The sequence below is a fragment of the Pangasianodon hypophthalmus genome, chromosome 10 (assembly GCF_027358585.1).
Source record: "Pangasianodon hypophthalmus isolate fPanHyp1 chromosome 10, fPanHyp1.pri, whole genome shotgun sequence".
NCBI lineage: Eukaryota > Metazoa > Chordata > Actinopteri > Siluriformes > Pangasiidae > Pangasianodon > Pangasianodon hypophthalmus.
In genome coordinates, this window is record NC_069719.1 from 25,617,898 (window position 1) to 25,634,629 (window position 16,732).

At 40.2% G+C, this 16,732-nt stretch overlaps 1 protein-coding gene across 3 annotated transcripts in view; it reads left to right on the forward strand.

The window, feature by feature from the left end:
• samd4a (sterile alpha motif domain containing 4A) overlaps nucleotides 1-15,876 on the forward strand; it is a 60,411-nt gene extending 44,535 nt beyond the window's left edge. For all 3 annotated transcript variants that reach the window (XM_026926285.3, XM_026926287.3, XM_026926286.3), the window contains 3 exons: nucleotides 2,185-2,311; nucleotides 6,427-6,510; nucleotides 9,507-15,876. In XM_026926285.3, coding sequence (XP_026782086.1) covers nucleotides 2,185-2,311; nucleotides 6,427-6,510; nucleotides 9,507-9,535 — 240 coding nt within the window. In that variant the 3' untranslated portion in view covers nucleotides 9,536-15,876. The remainder of the gene's footprint in view (nucleotides 1-2,184; nucleotides 2,312-6,426; nucleotides 6,511-9,506) is intronic.
• The last annotated feature ends 856 nt before the right edge of the window (nucleotides 15,877-16,732 follow it).

A 16,732-nucleotide genomic window follows, 5' to 3' on the forward strand; every position in this document is an offset into this window, starting at 1 on the left:
GGAAACGTAGTGATGTCATCACAAAAACATTTCATCTTCCACTGGCTCCAGGGACGATGTTTTTTTTTTTTTTTTTCTTGCTGTGGTTTTCAGGAATATTTGAATGATTTGATGTCAAATCCTGTAGGTGGAATCGTTCCACCTAACGCCAGACTCATGCTAACTCATGCTGCGTGAGATCCAGTCACACTGCGAGCAAGACAGCCCCCTGGACTTACTCCGGCCGATCAAATAACATTCTGATCACGATGTACACTGTGTGTTCACTCTCTTGGCTTTTTCATTTACTTTTTTTTTTTTTTGTAGCCAGATGAAAGTTAGACGTACACATAGGGTCTGTCTGTAGACTAGTGGGTGTGTCTGATTGGGACGAGTAGGCGTGTCCGATTCCATACGCGATCACAATGAGAAGAGACTTTATAACTTTTGCATAGCACTCAAAAGTCATTTGCTCCTGTCTCCTAGTTTATTGTTTGTCTACTTTTTTTTTTTTAGTTCTGATGTGAAAGTTTAGTAGGTATATATAGCTTCTAAAGCTAGCTAGTAAATAAATAAACTTAAAAAGTAAAAAAAAATAAATAAATAAATAACGCACTAATCAAAGTGAAAATTGGTTGTTTGATTGACATGTGACATGTTACTTTGTTGGCAGATTAATGTTAACTCTAATGTTAATTGTGTCACTCGCCAGCGGAAACACAAGCGATCTCTGCTACTTCCTTCCCAGCTTTATTTTTCTTCATAATGTCCTTCTACACATTTACTGAGAAGTCATATATAGTTTTTCTTTCAATTTTATGTGGCAAACAGAAAGTGGGACTAATTACGTGTGCGAAACATCGCACCACATGAGGCATAGGATTGGTCCGAGGAGTCATTTAAGACGATTGTTTGTCGCTTTGTGGCATCATTTGCATTTGTACACGAGGCATAGGATTGGTCCGAGGAGTCATTTAAGACGATTGTTTGGATTTGTCTCTTTGTGGCATCATTTGCATAGAATTATGAAAATCTCAATTCAAATGTCACTTTGTCACTTGGTAGTGTGAACGAAGGGTCAGATATCTGATCAACGATTAGCTCACTGATTAGATACCTGAATGATTAGATCACTGAAAACTAGGTCCTTGCAAGTTTGGACAGACATGGAAGAGAACACACACACACACACACACTTAAAATGCTCCCACATAAATTAACAGCATATTGTTTCAAATGTTTTTTGAAGTGGAACTTCAGACGACGTGCTGCATTCCACAAATTCCACACTGGTCCTGAAATGGAAGAGTTCTTACATGTTTTCATATTGTTGATTCATGTCTATGAATTATTATGGAAGCGCTGAGTCTGTTAGCTTGTCTTTCCAGTGTGTGTGTGTGTGTGTGTGTGTGTGTGTGTGTGTGTGTGTGTGTGTGTGTGTGTGTGTGTGTGTGTGTGTGTGTGTGTGTGTGCGTGCTGAAACATTTTCCTACGTTTGTACAATGGGAGGAAGTTCCAACCGATTCATGTCTGTGGGTTAGGGGGTGTGTGTATGTGTGTGTGTGTGAGAGAGAGAGAGAGAGAGAGAGAGGATGAGTCATAGTGAGGGAGAAGAACAAATGGGAGGCAGCATGGTGAAGGGGAGAGGAGGAGAAAAAGGAGGAGAGAGAGGCAGTGAGAACAGTGCATAGGCATTTCCTGTTTTTGCCTGCCTCCCTGTACCAGAGGGCCGAGAAAGGGAAAAGAGATCGAGAGTGAGAGAGAGAGAGAGAGAGAGAGAGACATCTGTGACAGAGAGAGAGAGAGAGAGAGAGAGAGAGAGTGATAAAGGGGTAGGAAGCAAGAGAGACACAGAAAAAGAGAGAAAGGTCCAGCATAGTCAGTGTTTTTTTTTGTCTAAGGATGACAGTGTGTTCTCGTATCAGCTGTTGTCGTAGAACGGTGTTGTTTCCTTTCTGTGGAGCTTTTGACTCATCCTTTCCCCCTTTTTTTAAAAAAAAACTTTTTAATTTTTTTTTTCAACTAATGAACCCTCATTTAATGCCCCAACACCAAACAAAACAACTTTCAGCCATGTGTGTTCTCATCTTGCACCCAGTGGTCCAGCGTTATAATTTCTCTCACTTATTGCTACCCAATGTGAGCTCCTAATGGAAACAGTAAGATGTCATGCTCATTGTGTGTGTGTGTGTGTGTTTTGTGTAGGGTCTATGGTTTGCTAACCCGGGCGGCAGTAACAGCATGCCCAGTCGCACCCACAGTTCTGTGCAGAGGACGCGCTCGCTACCCGTCCACACCAACCCACACACCATGGCCATGTTCCAGCAGGCAGGTAAGAGAGAATCACACACACACACACACACACACACACACATTCCTGTCTGCTACACACTCCACACTTAACCCAGCTTACACACATTTTCCATTTACACACAAAAGCAGCCGATTAGCCGAGACATGTTTGGTGTCGAGATTTGATTTGTGTAGTTTTTTTTTTTTTAAAGGCTCGTGTAGACTTCAGTACAAGCTTTATACAATCCTAATGTGACAGATATAATCACCAAACTCATCAAACCTAAAATCAAAATATTGCCCAGAATTAAACACATGAATCTTTAAAATCTACTCCCAAATCCTGACTCTCTGCACGTGGGATCTTGCATAAGCTCTAAATATTGAACACGTTTTATATTTATGAATTCAAGTCACGACCTCAAGACTGGAATGTGAGTACGTCAGAGGAGTTACGATCGGGTTTTTTTTTAGACCCAACAGCTAATCGTGATAAATTGTGATTAGAGATGGCACCGACGCAATACCCAGGATCGGTATCAGGCGGATACCAGACGCAAAAAAATGCTGGATCGGATACTGTGGAAAAGAAAAGAATGAATTTGATCCGATCCTGGAACAAATGGAAAAGATTGGAATTGGATTTGGAAATGATTTTTTTTGGAACTAGAAATGTTGATTGTCATTTTTAGTTATACTTTATTAGATTTGCAATGTAAGTGATATTTGTGTGAAAGATTTCAACTGAATAAAAAAAAAAAAAGCTACAGTTTTGTGTAAAGTTGAGATTTCAGCTTTTTTTTTTCACTGTAATTTTTAAGTGCTTCAGTTTAAAAAGCGTAATTTAATTTTTTGAAGATCTTAGATATCAGAAGAGAAAAAGTGGTATCGTGCCATCTCGATGTTTTAATGTTTTATTATATTTTTTCATTCAAACTTTGCTTAATTTTTAAATAGAGGTGGGAATCTTTAGGCGCCCAACGATTCAATGCGAGTTTGATTCAATAAAACGATTCTCGCATCTCGATTCTACACATAATTATGTTTTTTTTTTTTTTTTTAACTATGTGACTACTTTTTACTGTTAAAGCATGAAGTGAAATGCAGTAGCTCAGCTCCAGGGTGTAAAAAACTAAGCGAAACCTGGGTTTTCAACAACGGCATAGGTGTGCGAATCTTTTGCGATGAATCTTTAAATCGATATGATAGTTCTTCGCCTTTTTTGAATTATGTGGTAGCTTTGTTACTTGCTCAGAGGTTTTCTGATCAGCAGGAATGGAAGATGTTTTTTCTCCAACTCTGAATGTAAACATATGATCATGAATTTAACCAATTCATTTGCATTCGTTCTGAACAGAAATGATATTTTTACGTTCCTGCTCCAGCGTTCCACGCCCCCCTCTTTAGTTTACCGGATAGAGCAGAATAAAAGAACTGTTAATAATGTTCTTTACGTATGATAGTGTCCTTCTACTTTGCAGTGCGATTTGTTGCTTGCAAGAATTGTAGGAAAACTACTTTCTACACTTTCTACACGTCTTCAAAAACCCGGCTGTAGTGGTTATCTAATGCCACATCTTCCTGTAGCCAGGCATGTACTGCAGGAAGTGACAGATTCTGAAAGGGAATTTGAAAAGAAATGTATACTTTCTTGAACTTGCATTGGAACGGAAAAAATAATGAAAAATTATTTACCAGTTAAACGCTTTTTAAAATAAGTTTTGCACTCTGGAGCAATTTGCATTTGTTTTTATTACATTCAGTGACAAATTTTGTTCATTTTCGTTCCCTGTGCTTTTTGTTCAGTTTTTTTTTGTCCTTTGAATTCCTAAAATCCTAAAATGTGCACGCACAATTGCAATTTAAAGTGGAGGACGTAGGTCTGGATTTGTCCATCTTCAACTCTGCTAGCTTAGCAAGCTAGCTTAGCTAGTTTCTAATGTACACACTTGACAGCTTGCACCTTTACATTTCACCAACCAGTTGGTCTAGACTTGTGGCCATGAATATATAGGAGATTTTCTTTTCTGATTATGGATATGGATATGTGGAATGATGAAGAATGATTTAAAGACAGAATATTTTAATATAACAAAATTTTAGTGTAATTTTTCCTTACACATTGGAGAAAGTGTTGCAGGTTTGTTATTGATTCAGTTTTCATAAATGAATACTGTACTGAACGTTTAAAAAGGAACAGTAAACTATTTTTGAAGCTCAGTCTTGGTGTGTAGGAATCCTGCAGAGGTCTTATATAGAGCTTATTCACAAGCATTTCATGAGTAAATGTGTTCTGTGGTCATGTGAGGTGACTGTGTGTGTGTGTGTGTGTGTGTGTGTGTGTGTGTGTGTGTGTGTGTGTGTGTGTGTGTGTAGGAGAGCTTTAGGAGGAGAGTGTTCCACTAACACACATTCCACAGAGACAGTCGCTCCCTCACCCGCTGCCAGCGCAAAACCTTACATCAGTGTGTCAACACTCACTTCCTGTAGCTTGTCCTTCATAAAAGTGGACGATCCAGCAGTCCTGTGTGTGTGTGTGTGTGTGTGTGTGTGTGTGTGTGTGTGCAGCAGAAGGAGAATGAGAAGGAACAGGGAAAAGGGCAGCTCGTACAATGACACTCTTTGTACGCTGTGGCTTTGGAGCCTTAGCCCAATTACTGTTCTGTCTCATTGGTCTCCTTTTCCGCTTCTTCATTTCCTCTCCTTCGTTTTTTTTTCTGTCTTTTTCCCCTTCCTTGTCTTCTTTCTCTTTTTCTCATTTTCTTCCCTTCATTCTTTTCCTCTGCTGTCTCATTCTTATGTTGCTCCTCGTCTTTTTTTCTCCTACTCCTCCCCCTCTTGCCTTTTTTTTTCATCTCTCTCACTTCTTTTGAGTCCCCGAGTCCAAGACAAGGAGCAGAAAGTGACTGTCAAACTCACCCCCTATCACAAGCTCCCTTTGGAGACTAGTCAAATGATTAAATCAGATCGATTAATGTGAGGGATACGGGGTTAAACTGAGACGTGGACTGAGGGTGTGTGTATGTTGGGGTGTGTGTGGAGGAGCCTCAGAGAATTTAGTACCTAAAAATAGCACATGGAGTGTGCACTCCATCCATCAGTCCCTGCCTGACTCAGCTGTGTGTCCCTGTGAGGAATTTGTGAAGACCCCAGCAGTGCTGACTCAGCCTAAGACCGAGTGTTTAACACTAACATGGATGACGTGGTGTAGTGTCTTCTTGCAGCTCCCATATGGCACAGGGCAAACTCTCCAGCACTGATAACCCTCAGTAGAACAGCACCTGAAAAAGTGTTACTTGTAAATCTGAACTACATAATAGTTTACTTTTTCTCATACGTATTTATAATCTGGTCTGCCATTGAACATAGAAAGGGCCTTTAAGCTTTTTCTGTCAGGATATTTTATATTGTTTATATACTGATTACCACTGTAAGCAAGCAAGTGAAGCCAAAGGGTGCCAATACTTTTATATTCGTGAAAATGAAGAGTGCACATTTGTCAAAAGCCATTAAAATACAATAAACAAAACAATAGTCACTAATTTTCTCGATATTGGACGAATCTTATAAACAATGGTACAATACTGACCATACAGTGCTACTACTTTATATCCTATGTAGTGAGCATATATAGTGAACATTAGAGACTGTTCCAATAATAAATAATAGCTGAAAATAATATGTTCCAATAGTAAATAATAGCTGAAAAAGAAACAAATGTTTTGTGTGTGCTCCCACCACCATGAACTTTTTTTTCCACTAAAAGCATATACTTAAAGAACAGCATGTCATACTTCTTATCCTTTTATAGTTACCTTTAGTGTTGTGGAACTTGTGAAACAAGCTTCTTCTTGCTCCTCTGCCCTGTGGTGGAAAATCTACTGACTGTTACAAAGTGCTTCCATAAATGTTAAACAAATCTTCAAGAAAACTTCACCATATCAATGATTATACAGTCATTCATTCATTATGAGTCTTAGATTGAGTTGAACCTCCAGGGACCGACACCTTCTGACCAATCAGATTCGAGAATTCAACACTACTGTTTTTCTACTTGAGTGTTTCTTTATTAGCTGTCACCTGTGTTGTGTTTGTGGTGGTTTTCTGGACGTTCATGTGTTTTTTTTTTTTCATCATGTTTGTGTTTGGTTGCAGATCTGCAGGTTCCTGTGACGGAGCCAGACATCAATAATCGATTGGAGTCTCTCTGCCGCAGTATGACTGAACACGCTCTAGAAGGTAAATAATTTCCTGTTCATACACTTCAGTGTCCTTATTTCTCTGAAGATTAAAAGATCACAGTTGCACTGAAACCCAGTATAGAAGACGCAAGTCGACTTGTTTTTTGCTCATGTTGTTTCTCATGCTATGTGATACTGTTAGGACGTCAAAGAGCTAAAAACAGTCGTGGCTCCATCTTTCAGCTGAATCACTTTCTTCCTCAGGAATTCATTTAGATTGTATTTATATAGTGCTTTTAACAAAGGACATTGTCGCAAAGACAAATCCGGATACGGATGTAGACAAGCCAGAGGAGACAGTGGCAAGGAAAAAAAGGTCCTGAGATGACATGAGGAAGAAACCTCGAGTGGAACCAGACTCAAAAAGGAACCCATCCTCTTCTGGATGGACAGCGGATATAGTGCGATTATAAATCATTCTTCCATAACTGTATACTCAATCAGCATTGTTTGGTACTAGACTCAAGGAGGAGGCGTGGCCCAAAATTTGAAGGTGAAACTATTAGAAGTGATTTAGATAATAATATAGTTCTAATATATTAGTATTTTATGAAATTGGTTCTGTAGTAATAATTACTAAGGTACCATCGACACATACATGAATATTTTTTTGAAAACTCCACTTTCACTGGGTTTGTGTGGACGGGAAAAACGGATGTTTTTGAAAACATGGACATGCCCATTGAGGTTTTCGCTTGTGCTAGGAATGGCGGCTGACTAGTTTGTTACTTTGTGGTCTGTAACGTGTTTTCAGTTTAATTTTGCTTGATTTTAACACTCTTGTGTGGAGACAATAATATGATACACAATGTCCTGGACAATGGTGCATTCGACTTGCCTCGGAAGCGGGAAGCTGGAGCCCGGAATTAAGTCATTTTCAACCTCCGTGCATTCAAACTACAAAGTGGGGGGAAAAAAAACATGTTAACAACAAGCTAGCAAATAGCAAGCTAAAGCAAATACTTGTATATACAGCGTAACTCATGTAAAGGTAAGAAGTGCTGCTTTGTTTGCTGCTGATGCTGTGAGCAGCCATGTTGATTTGACGTCACTTGCTGAACTCAAAGGAACTGAGAGTTGACGAGACCATCTCGAGTACCTGAGTGGGAATTTCAAGTTGAGGGGTAATTTTCTTTGGTTTTTCCTGATCAGTAGTCGAAATTATGAGTTACTAGTCTAGTCTAGTACGCATGCTCTTAACATTATTCTTGAGGCGTATGACATTTGAGTTTAGGAGATGCTATCACCACCTGCTGGAGTGGCATGCTCAGATATTTCTGAAAACGCTGTTCTTGTGGACAGGATTGAAGCTATGTTTTCAAAAATATCTGTATACATGTTGATGGGGCCTGAGACAGTCCTTTACTTGTTAGCTACATTAGTGCAAAACCTAAAGAGATAGATTTCACACACCACACATGTATTAGTCCTAACTGATGGACTCGATTTGTGGTAAGTGGAGAAAGATGTTTTGACCACTCTTAGTGGCATTAAAGCACTCCAGAATGAGAATTTCCTCCTGTGCCTTTAAGGCAGCGCTCCTGTAAGGCAGTGGAAACACTGGAAGGGTACATTTTGTGCTTTGGCTTCAAATGCAAAGAGTTTGGAATGTGAACAAACATGGTTTGAGGTAGTGGTGAATACTGGCTCGTTATGCTGTAAAGCACGCACAGAAACGTTCTTTATCGGCGAAATGTCTGAAATGGCATCCTCCTTAATTAGGTCAAACACTGCAGCCGTGCTTCCACCGTCGGCCCCGAGCTGCAGAGGAAAATTACACTGTAGCTTTTGGACAGAGCAAGAATGTACTTTTCCGTCTCTGAGAGTTTTCAAGCGAAGCTCCTCTGTTACTCCTCGCCGACGTAACCCGAGCTGAGAGCAGCAGCCACAACAAAACGCAGAAAATCCGTCAGACTGCTGAATAACCCCACTGCTCTGGGTGTGACTTTAGGCTGCGGGAAAAAAAGGTGACCGTTCCCGTACAAAGCGGAGTTTTCCCTTCGCATAAAGAGGGTGTGTGTGTTTTTTAGGAGCCGAGCTGAGACAGAGACCCTCAGTGGCCGGACAAGTGCGGCTTTGTGTGTTTGGAGCACAGTAAGGCACTGCGGTGAGCTCAGGAATGCCCGAGTCGCTGCCCACAGAGCTGGCTGTGTTCCTGGACCACGCTCAGCCAAAACGTACCCCCATCCCCCCCGGAGTATTTCCCCACTACACTTTCTACTAATGATCATAATTCATTTTATTTATGTACTGCCTTTCTGATATTTTACAATGGATACTGGACAATGGATACCTATGTGCTCCATATACATGGCTCAGAAGAGTCTTAAAAAGGCTTTTACTGACAGGCGCAGATGCCACGCCTCCTTTACTGATACTGACAGGCACAGAGGCCACGCCTCCTTCACAGATATTGACAGGCACAGAGGCCACGCCTCCTTCATTAATACTGACAGGCACAGAGGACACGCCTCCTTCACTGATACTGACAGGCACAGAGGCCACGCCTCCTTCATTGAGACTCACAGGCAGAGAGGCCACACCTCCTTCACTGATACTGACAGGCACAGAGGCCACGCCTCCTTCACTGATACCGACAGGCACAGAGGCCATGCCTCCTTCACTGAGACTCACAGGCAGAGAGGCCACGCCTCCTTCAGTGATACTGACAGGCACAGAGGCCACGCCTCCTTCAGTGATACTGACAGGCACAGAGGCCAAGCCTCCATCACTGACAGGCACAGAGGCCACGCCTCCTTCACTGAGATTCATAGGCAGACAGGCCACACCTTTTTCAGTGACACTGACAGGCACAGAGGCGACGCCTCCTTCACTGAGACCCACAGGCAGAGAGGCCACACCTCCTTCATTGGGACTGATAGACCCCAAGGCCACACCTACTTCACTGGAACTCACAGGCAGAGAGTTAGTATGAATTAAACAGTGTAATAATGAATGGCTGACTCATGTATGTTCTTCATTGTGTATTTGTAGATGGTGTTGATCGGACGTCCACTATCTGAAGGAGAGCACGAAAAGGAGGCAGAGCTAACCATGAATTGAAGATGCGGTGGAGGGGAGGGCCATCTGTGCGGCATACACCCGCTTTGTCCTTAAACTCCGCCCACTTGCTCATCTAACCAACACACTCATTGGTAGTGGAAGTAATAGCTGGTGGGTGTGGCCTACATGCTACCATTCACCTTCTTCTGAAAGCCTGCTGCAAGTGACCAGCTCCCATCATCATCATCATTATCATTTTCATCATCATCATCATCATCATCATCATCATCGTTGCCATGACTACTTTTTTTTTTTACATTAGGCATTGGATATTTTTGGGAGATAAAAAGAGAACAAACAAAAAAAATTATAAAACCGATCAAAGGTACTGTATGAGGTTTGGTGAATGTGGAGAAGAGAACAGAGGACGGAAAGATCCACGAGACTTAAGGATTGTGAAGCTGTCTCGCTGCACGCCGAAACCAAAAAACAGCCAGTAATCAATAAACACACGCTAAAAGCCAGGAGCTGATCATAACTTACCAAACCAAGTCGTTTACACACAGTTATCAGTTATCATCTCCAACAGCAACATCCAGCATCAGTTTACAAGGTTTTAGTTTTTCTCGGATTCACTTGGGAATTTCCCGGTCATTTGGGAAGCTGTTTTGTGAAAATTTGAAGAGTCAGAGCAGCAGTGGTCAGAGAGGAGAAGAGGAAGGAATGAGAGAGAGACAGAGACAGAGACAGAGCAAAGGGGGAAAGGGAAGTGACGTAAGCATGTGGAGGATGTGAGGTAGAACAAGGAGGGGGAAGGAATGTCGTAAATGGAATTGGACGTCAAGGGAAGTGGACGAAGGCATGTGGTAAGTCAGGCTAAGGTGGATGTTTTTGTTTGGAATGGAAAGAGGTACTTGGCAAGATCTCCTGCTTGAAATCGTATTTGATAGATCACTGATTTTGATCATGTTTGTATTTGAATGTCTTTGGAGAAGATTAACAGAAAGTGAGAGTCATGAAAAAGGCTACACTGGACCACTGCTCGTCTGGGGCCGTGCTTATTATTCTCAGCTATATGCTCGGATTGTAAATAAATACATAAATATAAATGGACACTTCCGTTAGAGAGGGCTTAGAGAGCTTTGTTTTGCATAATACTATCCGCATGCTGGAGTGACTGGAGGAAATTTACTAAAGTATGTAGCTCCACCTGGTGGCCAAATGATGTAACAAGCAGTCATGTGCCCTCGCATGGACACTCGGGCATTGGTCAGAAAACACACTGATATGTGATGATGGTTTGTGGGCGGAGACTAACAATTTTTTCCACAGTGTGACGAGGAGACATCTCAAAAATAGCTACTTTTTTAGAGTTGAGTGAACACGCTCAGCTAAAGTCGGACTGAGAGCACAGTGATGCTAAACACGTCATCCCTAGCTATATGTTACAGATAACCTTTATTTATAAACCAATATGTCACCAATTTCTCAGTGTTAAAACTGATACACATTGTGATTCACTAATGGAAAGACTCACTGTATGAAGACATCTTATAAGAACAGATTCAAAGCGCTCTAGCTTTTGAGACGTTTCAGTAACAAAATGCTAAGATGAATTTGTGCTAGCCTTTAGTTAGCGCTACAAGGAAATGAGCTGTTGTGTATTTTTTTTTCCCAGTGTTGTCTTAAGGTCAGGTAGTCTATTAGCATATCACGTTTGTAGGTTTACAGTGTGGAATAAGCTTTTCAGTTTAACTTTGTGAATCTCGGCCTCTTTGTGATTTTTCACTTCGAGTAGCTGTTTGATTTTCTGCATGGAATAGAACGTTAATTAGAAATCTATAAGGGCTGTTGATTTTTGGGGCGATTTAAAGCCCTTAAAATGAGGGTGTGTAGAGTTTTGTGTAATCGTAGTTTTTTTTTTCTAATATAAGATCTTGTTTGTCGTGCACTCGGTGCTGTGAAACGCTGAACTATTGAAAGCAAACACTCTTACGTGCAATAGATTGGGCAAAGCGTGCTGGAGCACACAAAGTAGATCGTGAACTAGGGGTGTGCATTGGGGCTGGGATCCCTTTTTTTTTTTTTTTTTTTTTTTTTTTTTAAAACCCTAACTCTAACCCTAACCCTAACCCTCATGCAGGCAGGAGCGGGAGTGGGAGCAGTCAGATATGAAGCTTGTGAGACAAAGAAAGTTTCATTACCATGGGAGTGTGCTCGTGCGACGTTTTTTCTGCATTTAATCATTAATCTTTAGTAAATGCTTTATCCTGTTCAGGGTCATGGTGGTTTAAATAACCAGATTAGAAACAACGAAGTTTGTTAGAAATTGTAGCATACAAGTGTAAACAACAAATAACTGCCAGGGTTGGGATTTAAAAAAAAAAACAGTCCCACGCACACCCCTATCACAAATGACAGTGTGTGTGTGTGTACGCTTTTAGCTCTTCACTGCCAACAATACACTACAATACCATAATAGAGTTATGAACTAGAGTTACGGGCTGTTGGCTTCACACACAGCCACACCTCAAGCTAGATCACGTCCAAAGATGCTATCACACGTTAGCAAAGTGAGAAAAGCAAAGAAATAGTCCAAAGTGCTGAGTAAGGGGTCTCTGCTGAACAAAAGTGGCCATTTCTCAATTATTGGAAGTGAATTAATAGCAGACATGACAGTCAGACTGAAAGATTTGTAGCTTGCAGCTAAGTTATCAAAGGTGTTTAATGTTAGATGCTAGATAAGACTAAACCTTACTATTGGCTAGTTAACTAGCAAGCTATCTAAGCTAGCTTCGGAGTATCAGTGAACCCTTAAATCTAATTAGATAACTAGCTGTTTTACTGTGTTTATTCTATGCTATGCTAGTCAGAAAAGAAGGAAGTCTTTATGACAAAATCTTTTTTTTTTTTTTTTTTTTTTTTAAGCTTGTGTCTAACTAACTAAGTTAGCTGACACTGCTGCATGTTAATTAGCTAGCACCGCTTATTTTTCTTTAGAAACTTCTCTTAGGTCTCACAGGCAAAAGATGGGATTTATGAATCAGAAGAAGAGCCGTATTTTTTCTGTGATAATTTTCCTAATTCACAGAATTTTTCGTCAGAATTTTAGCAATAATCGGTTCACGCTGGCTAATTAGCTACGTCCTGAAGCTTCACCTTCTTTATCAGTGGTGCTTCTTTCTTAACTAGGTCTGATTTCTCTCAGAAACACAGATCCTATCTCACACAAATCCCTTTAAGATAATGTAAACTGTGACTTAATATTAATAATTAAAAAGGCAAATGTCTTTTGAAACACACCCACACGCCTGAGAAACTTCTACTCTTGTTCTCTAGAGACTTGTACTTGAAAGCACAGAATGAGGCACTTTGCTACGTTCCCTAAGAATGATACTCTCATTGTGAGTTGAAAAAGATGGGGCAGAGCATGGACTATCACTGCCTTACACACACACACACACACACACACACACACACACACACACACACACACACAAAACGCATGGTAAAAAAGTCGCCTCAGAGAATGCCTCCATTTTGTGTGTTATTTAATAGCGCTTTAAAAGTGAGATGCGTTCAATGGCACCCTTAATTCTGTAGATCATTACAAGTCATGCTGTTCTGAACTAGTAGGCTTCTTTCCTACATTTGATTAACCTTTAAAGGAAGATGTTTTGTAGAAGCATGCTCTTAAACTGCCGTGAGGCTTCATGTGTGTGGGTCTCATTCGAGCGGTGCGTTTGTGTAATAGCCACTCAACACTGCCATTTGAACGAACCCTATTAGCAGATTCAAATGATTATTTATTCATTCTTTTTTTTTTTCTATTATTGTCGCAGAGATTATTGTATTCATTAGATGTATTATTTAAGATACCGTATGTATTAACTCGCTATGGCTGGTAACCATAAGTACATCTCATATCATTTTGTTATTTTGTTGTTTCTTTTTTTCTCTTTATCTAAAAAAACTGTATTTTATAGTCCTTATTTGATTTTGTTCTTTATTTGCTGATTTGTTTCGTCGTGTAAATTGCTCGCTCTGGGATCCCGATGGCCTATCGCATGCTGTACAGTGCAGTGTTGGAGTTTAGGCCTCGGCGTTTTAACACGTCATTGTAGATGATAAACACAAAGCTGACTTCTCAGATGGTTTTTGCAGTCGTGTGGCAGTGCACGGTCGCCTCAGCAATCAGCATGAGATGATGCTGTGAGCTTCCGAACTAGTTTAACACACACTTTACGCTGTGGATGAGACTGATTTGTGTGTGCTTGAAATAAGGAACGATTCCTCAGTGTGTATAAATATGTGTGGTGGTCTGGGAAAACCCTTAGGATGTCGGTGCGGCTGCCAAAAACGATGAAAACTCCAGGCAGTAATGTATATTGACGTTTCTACTTTAAGAAAACGTAAGTATATTTTACCAAACTTGCGTGGTTTTTATTTAGGCTACTTTCTAGCCTCGCCTTGACATCTGCCTACAAAGATCATATTATGTAAGGAGCCAATTGTTAAATTGTATAACAACTGTACAACAAATACAGCTATAAAAACTGTCAGTCTGCCTAAAGATATCTAAAATGTCTAAAATTTCTCTAGTTAAGTATGATTTTCGCACGAGTTGTTGGAACGAAATCAGCTTGAAGGGGTGGTCACACTAGACTTTCGGCATGTGAAATTTCTTCGGAGACCGCTGCGAATGAATGGATGGATTCTGGATTCTGACGTGCTTCTCTATAGATGTTGATTTTATATTCTTTTAAAGCTGTGTATAAAACGGGAAAGTGTGACACCACTATAATCAGTTCGTCCTCCATCTTGGATTTTTTTGAAGAAGTCACGCTGTGACGTGTCGATCTTCTACTGGTCACATGTCTTCACATGATACGAATTCGCATGTCAGAGTTCACCAAATTTAGGAAGTTTGGAACGCAGCGAAATGCGAAACTTCTTCCGTTTCTGGTCTCCAGCATTGGTATGCGTATGAATGGAAGTCAATGGAACTGAAAAGTTCAGTGTGACCACCGTTTGAGCCTGATTAAATCAGTTTGTAATCAGAAATTGGCTGTCAAAATCAAAATGCCCATGATGCTCCTGCGCCGCCACATCCTCGTCATCATCAAAACAAAGAAGAGTGCTCTCTGTACAAACAACAACAGAAAAAAGCCACACATATACATGAGCCTACACAGCGTGATTCTGTGGTCATTTGTAACTGCACACGACTGCAACCAAAAGGTCAAAGAGAATGATATTCCAAAGTGTTTGAATTTTTTTTATACTGGCTCTGTTCATTAGTCATATTGCGTAATTATCTTTCTTTTTTTTTTTTTAAGGAAAAAAAATGCATCTATACTGTATCCTATACCGCTTTACTGTGTCCTTTAATTATCTTCAAGAGCCGATGTCCTGTATTGACTGCAGGCTTACATATATATATATAAATATTATATACATATATATTTTAAAAGAACATCATATGTTTAGAAAAAGGAAAATTTACCAAAAAAAAAAAAAAGTAATTTATATTTTAAAAAATGCATGTGAGGCTGGGAAGTCGTATTTAGAATAACAAATGGCAGTGCCTTTTCTCTCTTTTTGTTTTTTTTGACCTGGATATTTAGCGAAATGTAAAGGATTTTATATGGATTTAAATATTTAGTGGTTAATAACAAAGCTGGAAGCATTGACTGTATTAAAAAAAAAAAAAAAAAAAAAAAAAAAAAGAGAATCCAAACATACAAATTGTTGGTTTTATTCAATTTTTTTTTTTTTTTTTTTTTTTAAAGGAGCATGTCCTTTTTTGGCCTTGTCTGTCAGATAAACACTTCAGTACTGCTTAGGTACTTTCAATGCTGATATGAAGTTATATGAATTATACCTGTCTGTACAACAATCAGATGTGTGTGTATATATTATATATATATTTGTATTTGTCATGTTTGCGAGTAAATGGATTGTCTTGTAATTTTGTACATGTATGTTTTCAAACAAACGCTGCAACTTGACATGAACTTTCTCGATTTATTTTTTTTTTCTTCTCCTGTGAGAAGTACGCTGAACGCTACCTTAAAGAAGATGGCAAGCAACACCTCGGTTAAATACTGACACATAAGTCTGCAGCTGAGCATTTCGGCTTCAGTAAAGAAGTATTTTTTCCCCCCGGAAACTTCCGTGTATAATAAGGGAGATACGAATACACGTGAAGTTTGTCTGTCTGAATCCAGCGTGAACCGGCTCAGATCTGACGCTCAGATTTGTCTGAGAGTGTGTGTCTTTATGTTGAGTGTGAACGCTGTGTGTTCTGTATGTAAAAAAGGTCTGTTTGTGTGTCGATAAAATGTGTCCGTTTCATGCAGTCTGTGTTTGACATCAATGCTTGACATCTTTGTAATAACCACAGACAAAAAAAGTATTAAAGAGTAACTTTTGAAAAAAAGGATCATTGAAGTGGATTGATTGAGAAGTGACACTTTCTTAGCTTGAACACAGAAAGAAATCATTCATTCATCTTCAGTATCCGCGTCATCCTGGTCCGGGTCATGGTGGATCCCGAGTCTATCCCACGTGAGGCGGGAATACACCCTGGATGGGATGCCAGTACATTGCAGTGCATCACACACACCTGGGGCAATTTAGAGTAACCAAGCCACCTACTGCATGTTTTTGGGGGTTGGGAGGAAACCGGAGCACCCTGAGGAAACTCCGAACAGACAGTAATCCGAGTTCAGGATCACACCTAGGACCCTGGAGCTGTGAGGTGGCAATGCTACCCGCTGCACGACCACATAAACAAAATCGAACCCATCTTTAATCTACGAGTATAAACCAGTTCTAATTTAAGCCTTGCATCAGTTTAAACCAATCAGATATCAGGACTCTGCCAGATTAAACCGCTCTGCAGTGCTGAGTTGGATTGAGCGGTAAACAAAGCCTCAGTGTAGAAACATCAGAAAGTGCTGAGTCATCGCGAACAGTGCGATTTTGAGCACGAAGCTTGTTTGCAGATCCTCGTGCTGTTCGCTCTGATCTGAAGTGTTAATGAGAAGCATGTGGAGCCAAAGATGCGAGGAAAAGGAGTGAAGAAGAGTGATTTCCCAAATGCAGCCTCATGTTTACACTCTGACACACTTGGAAAGAAAAAGGTTCATCAAAACAAACACTTGATGAATGATTATTCGCATGATTAATGCATTAAGAATGCTCAGATTCAT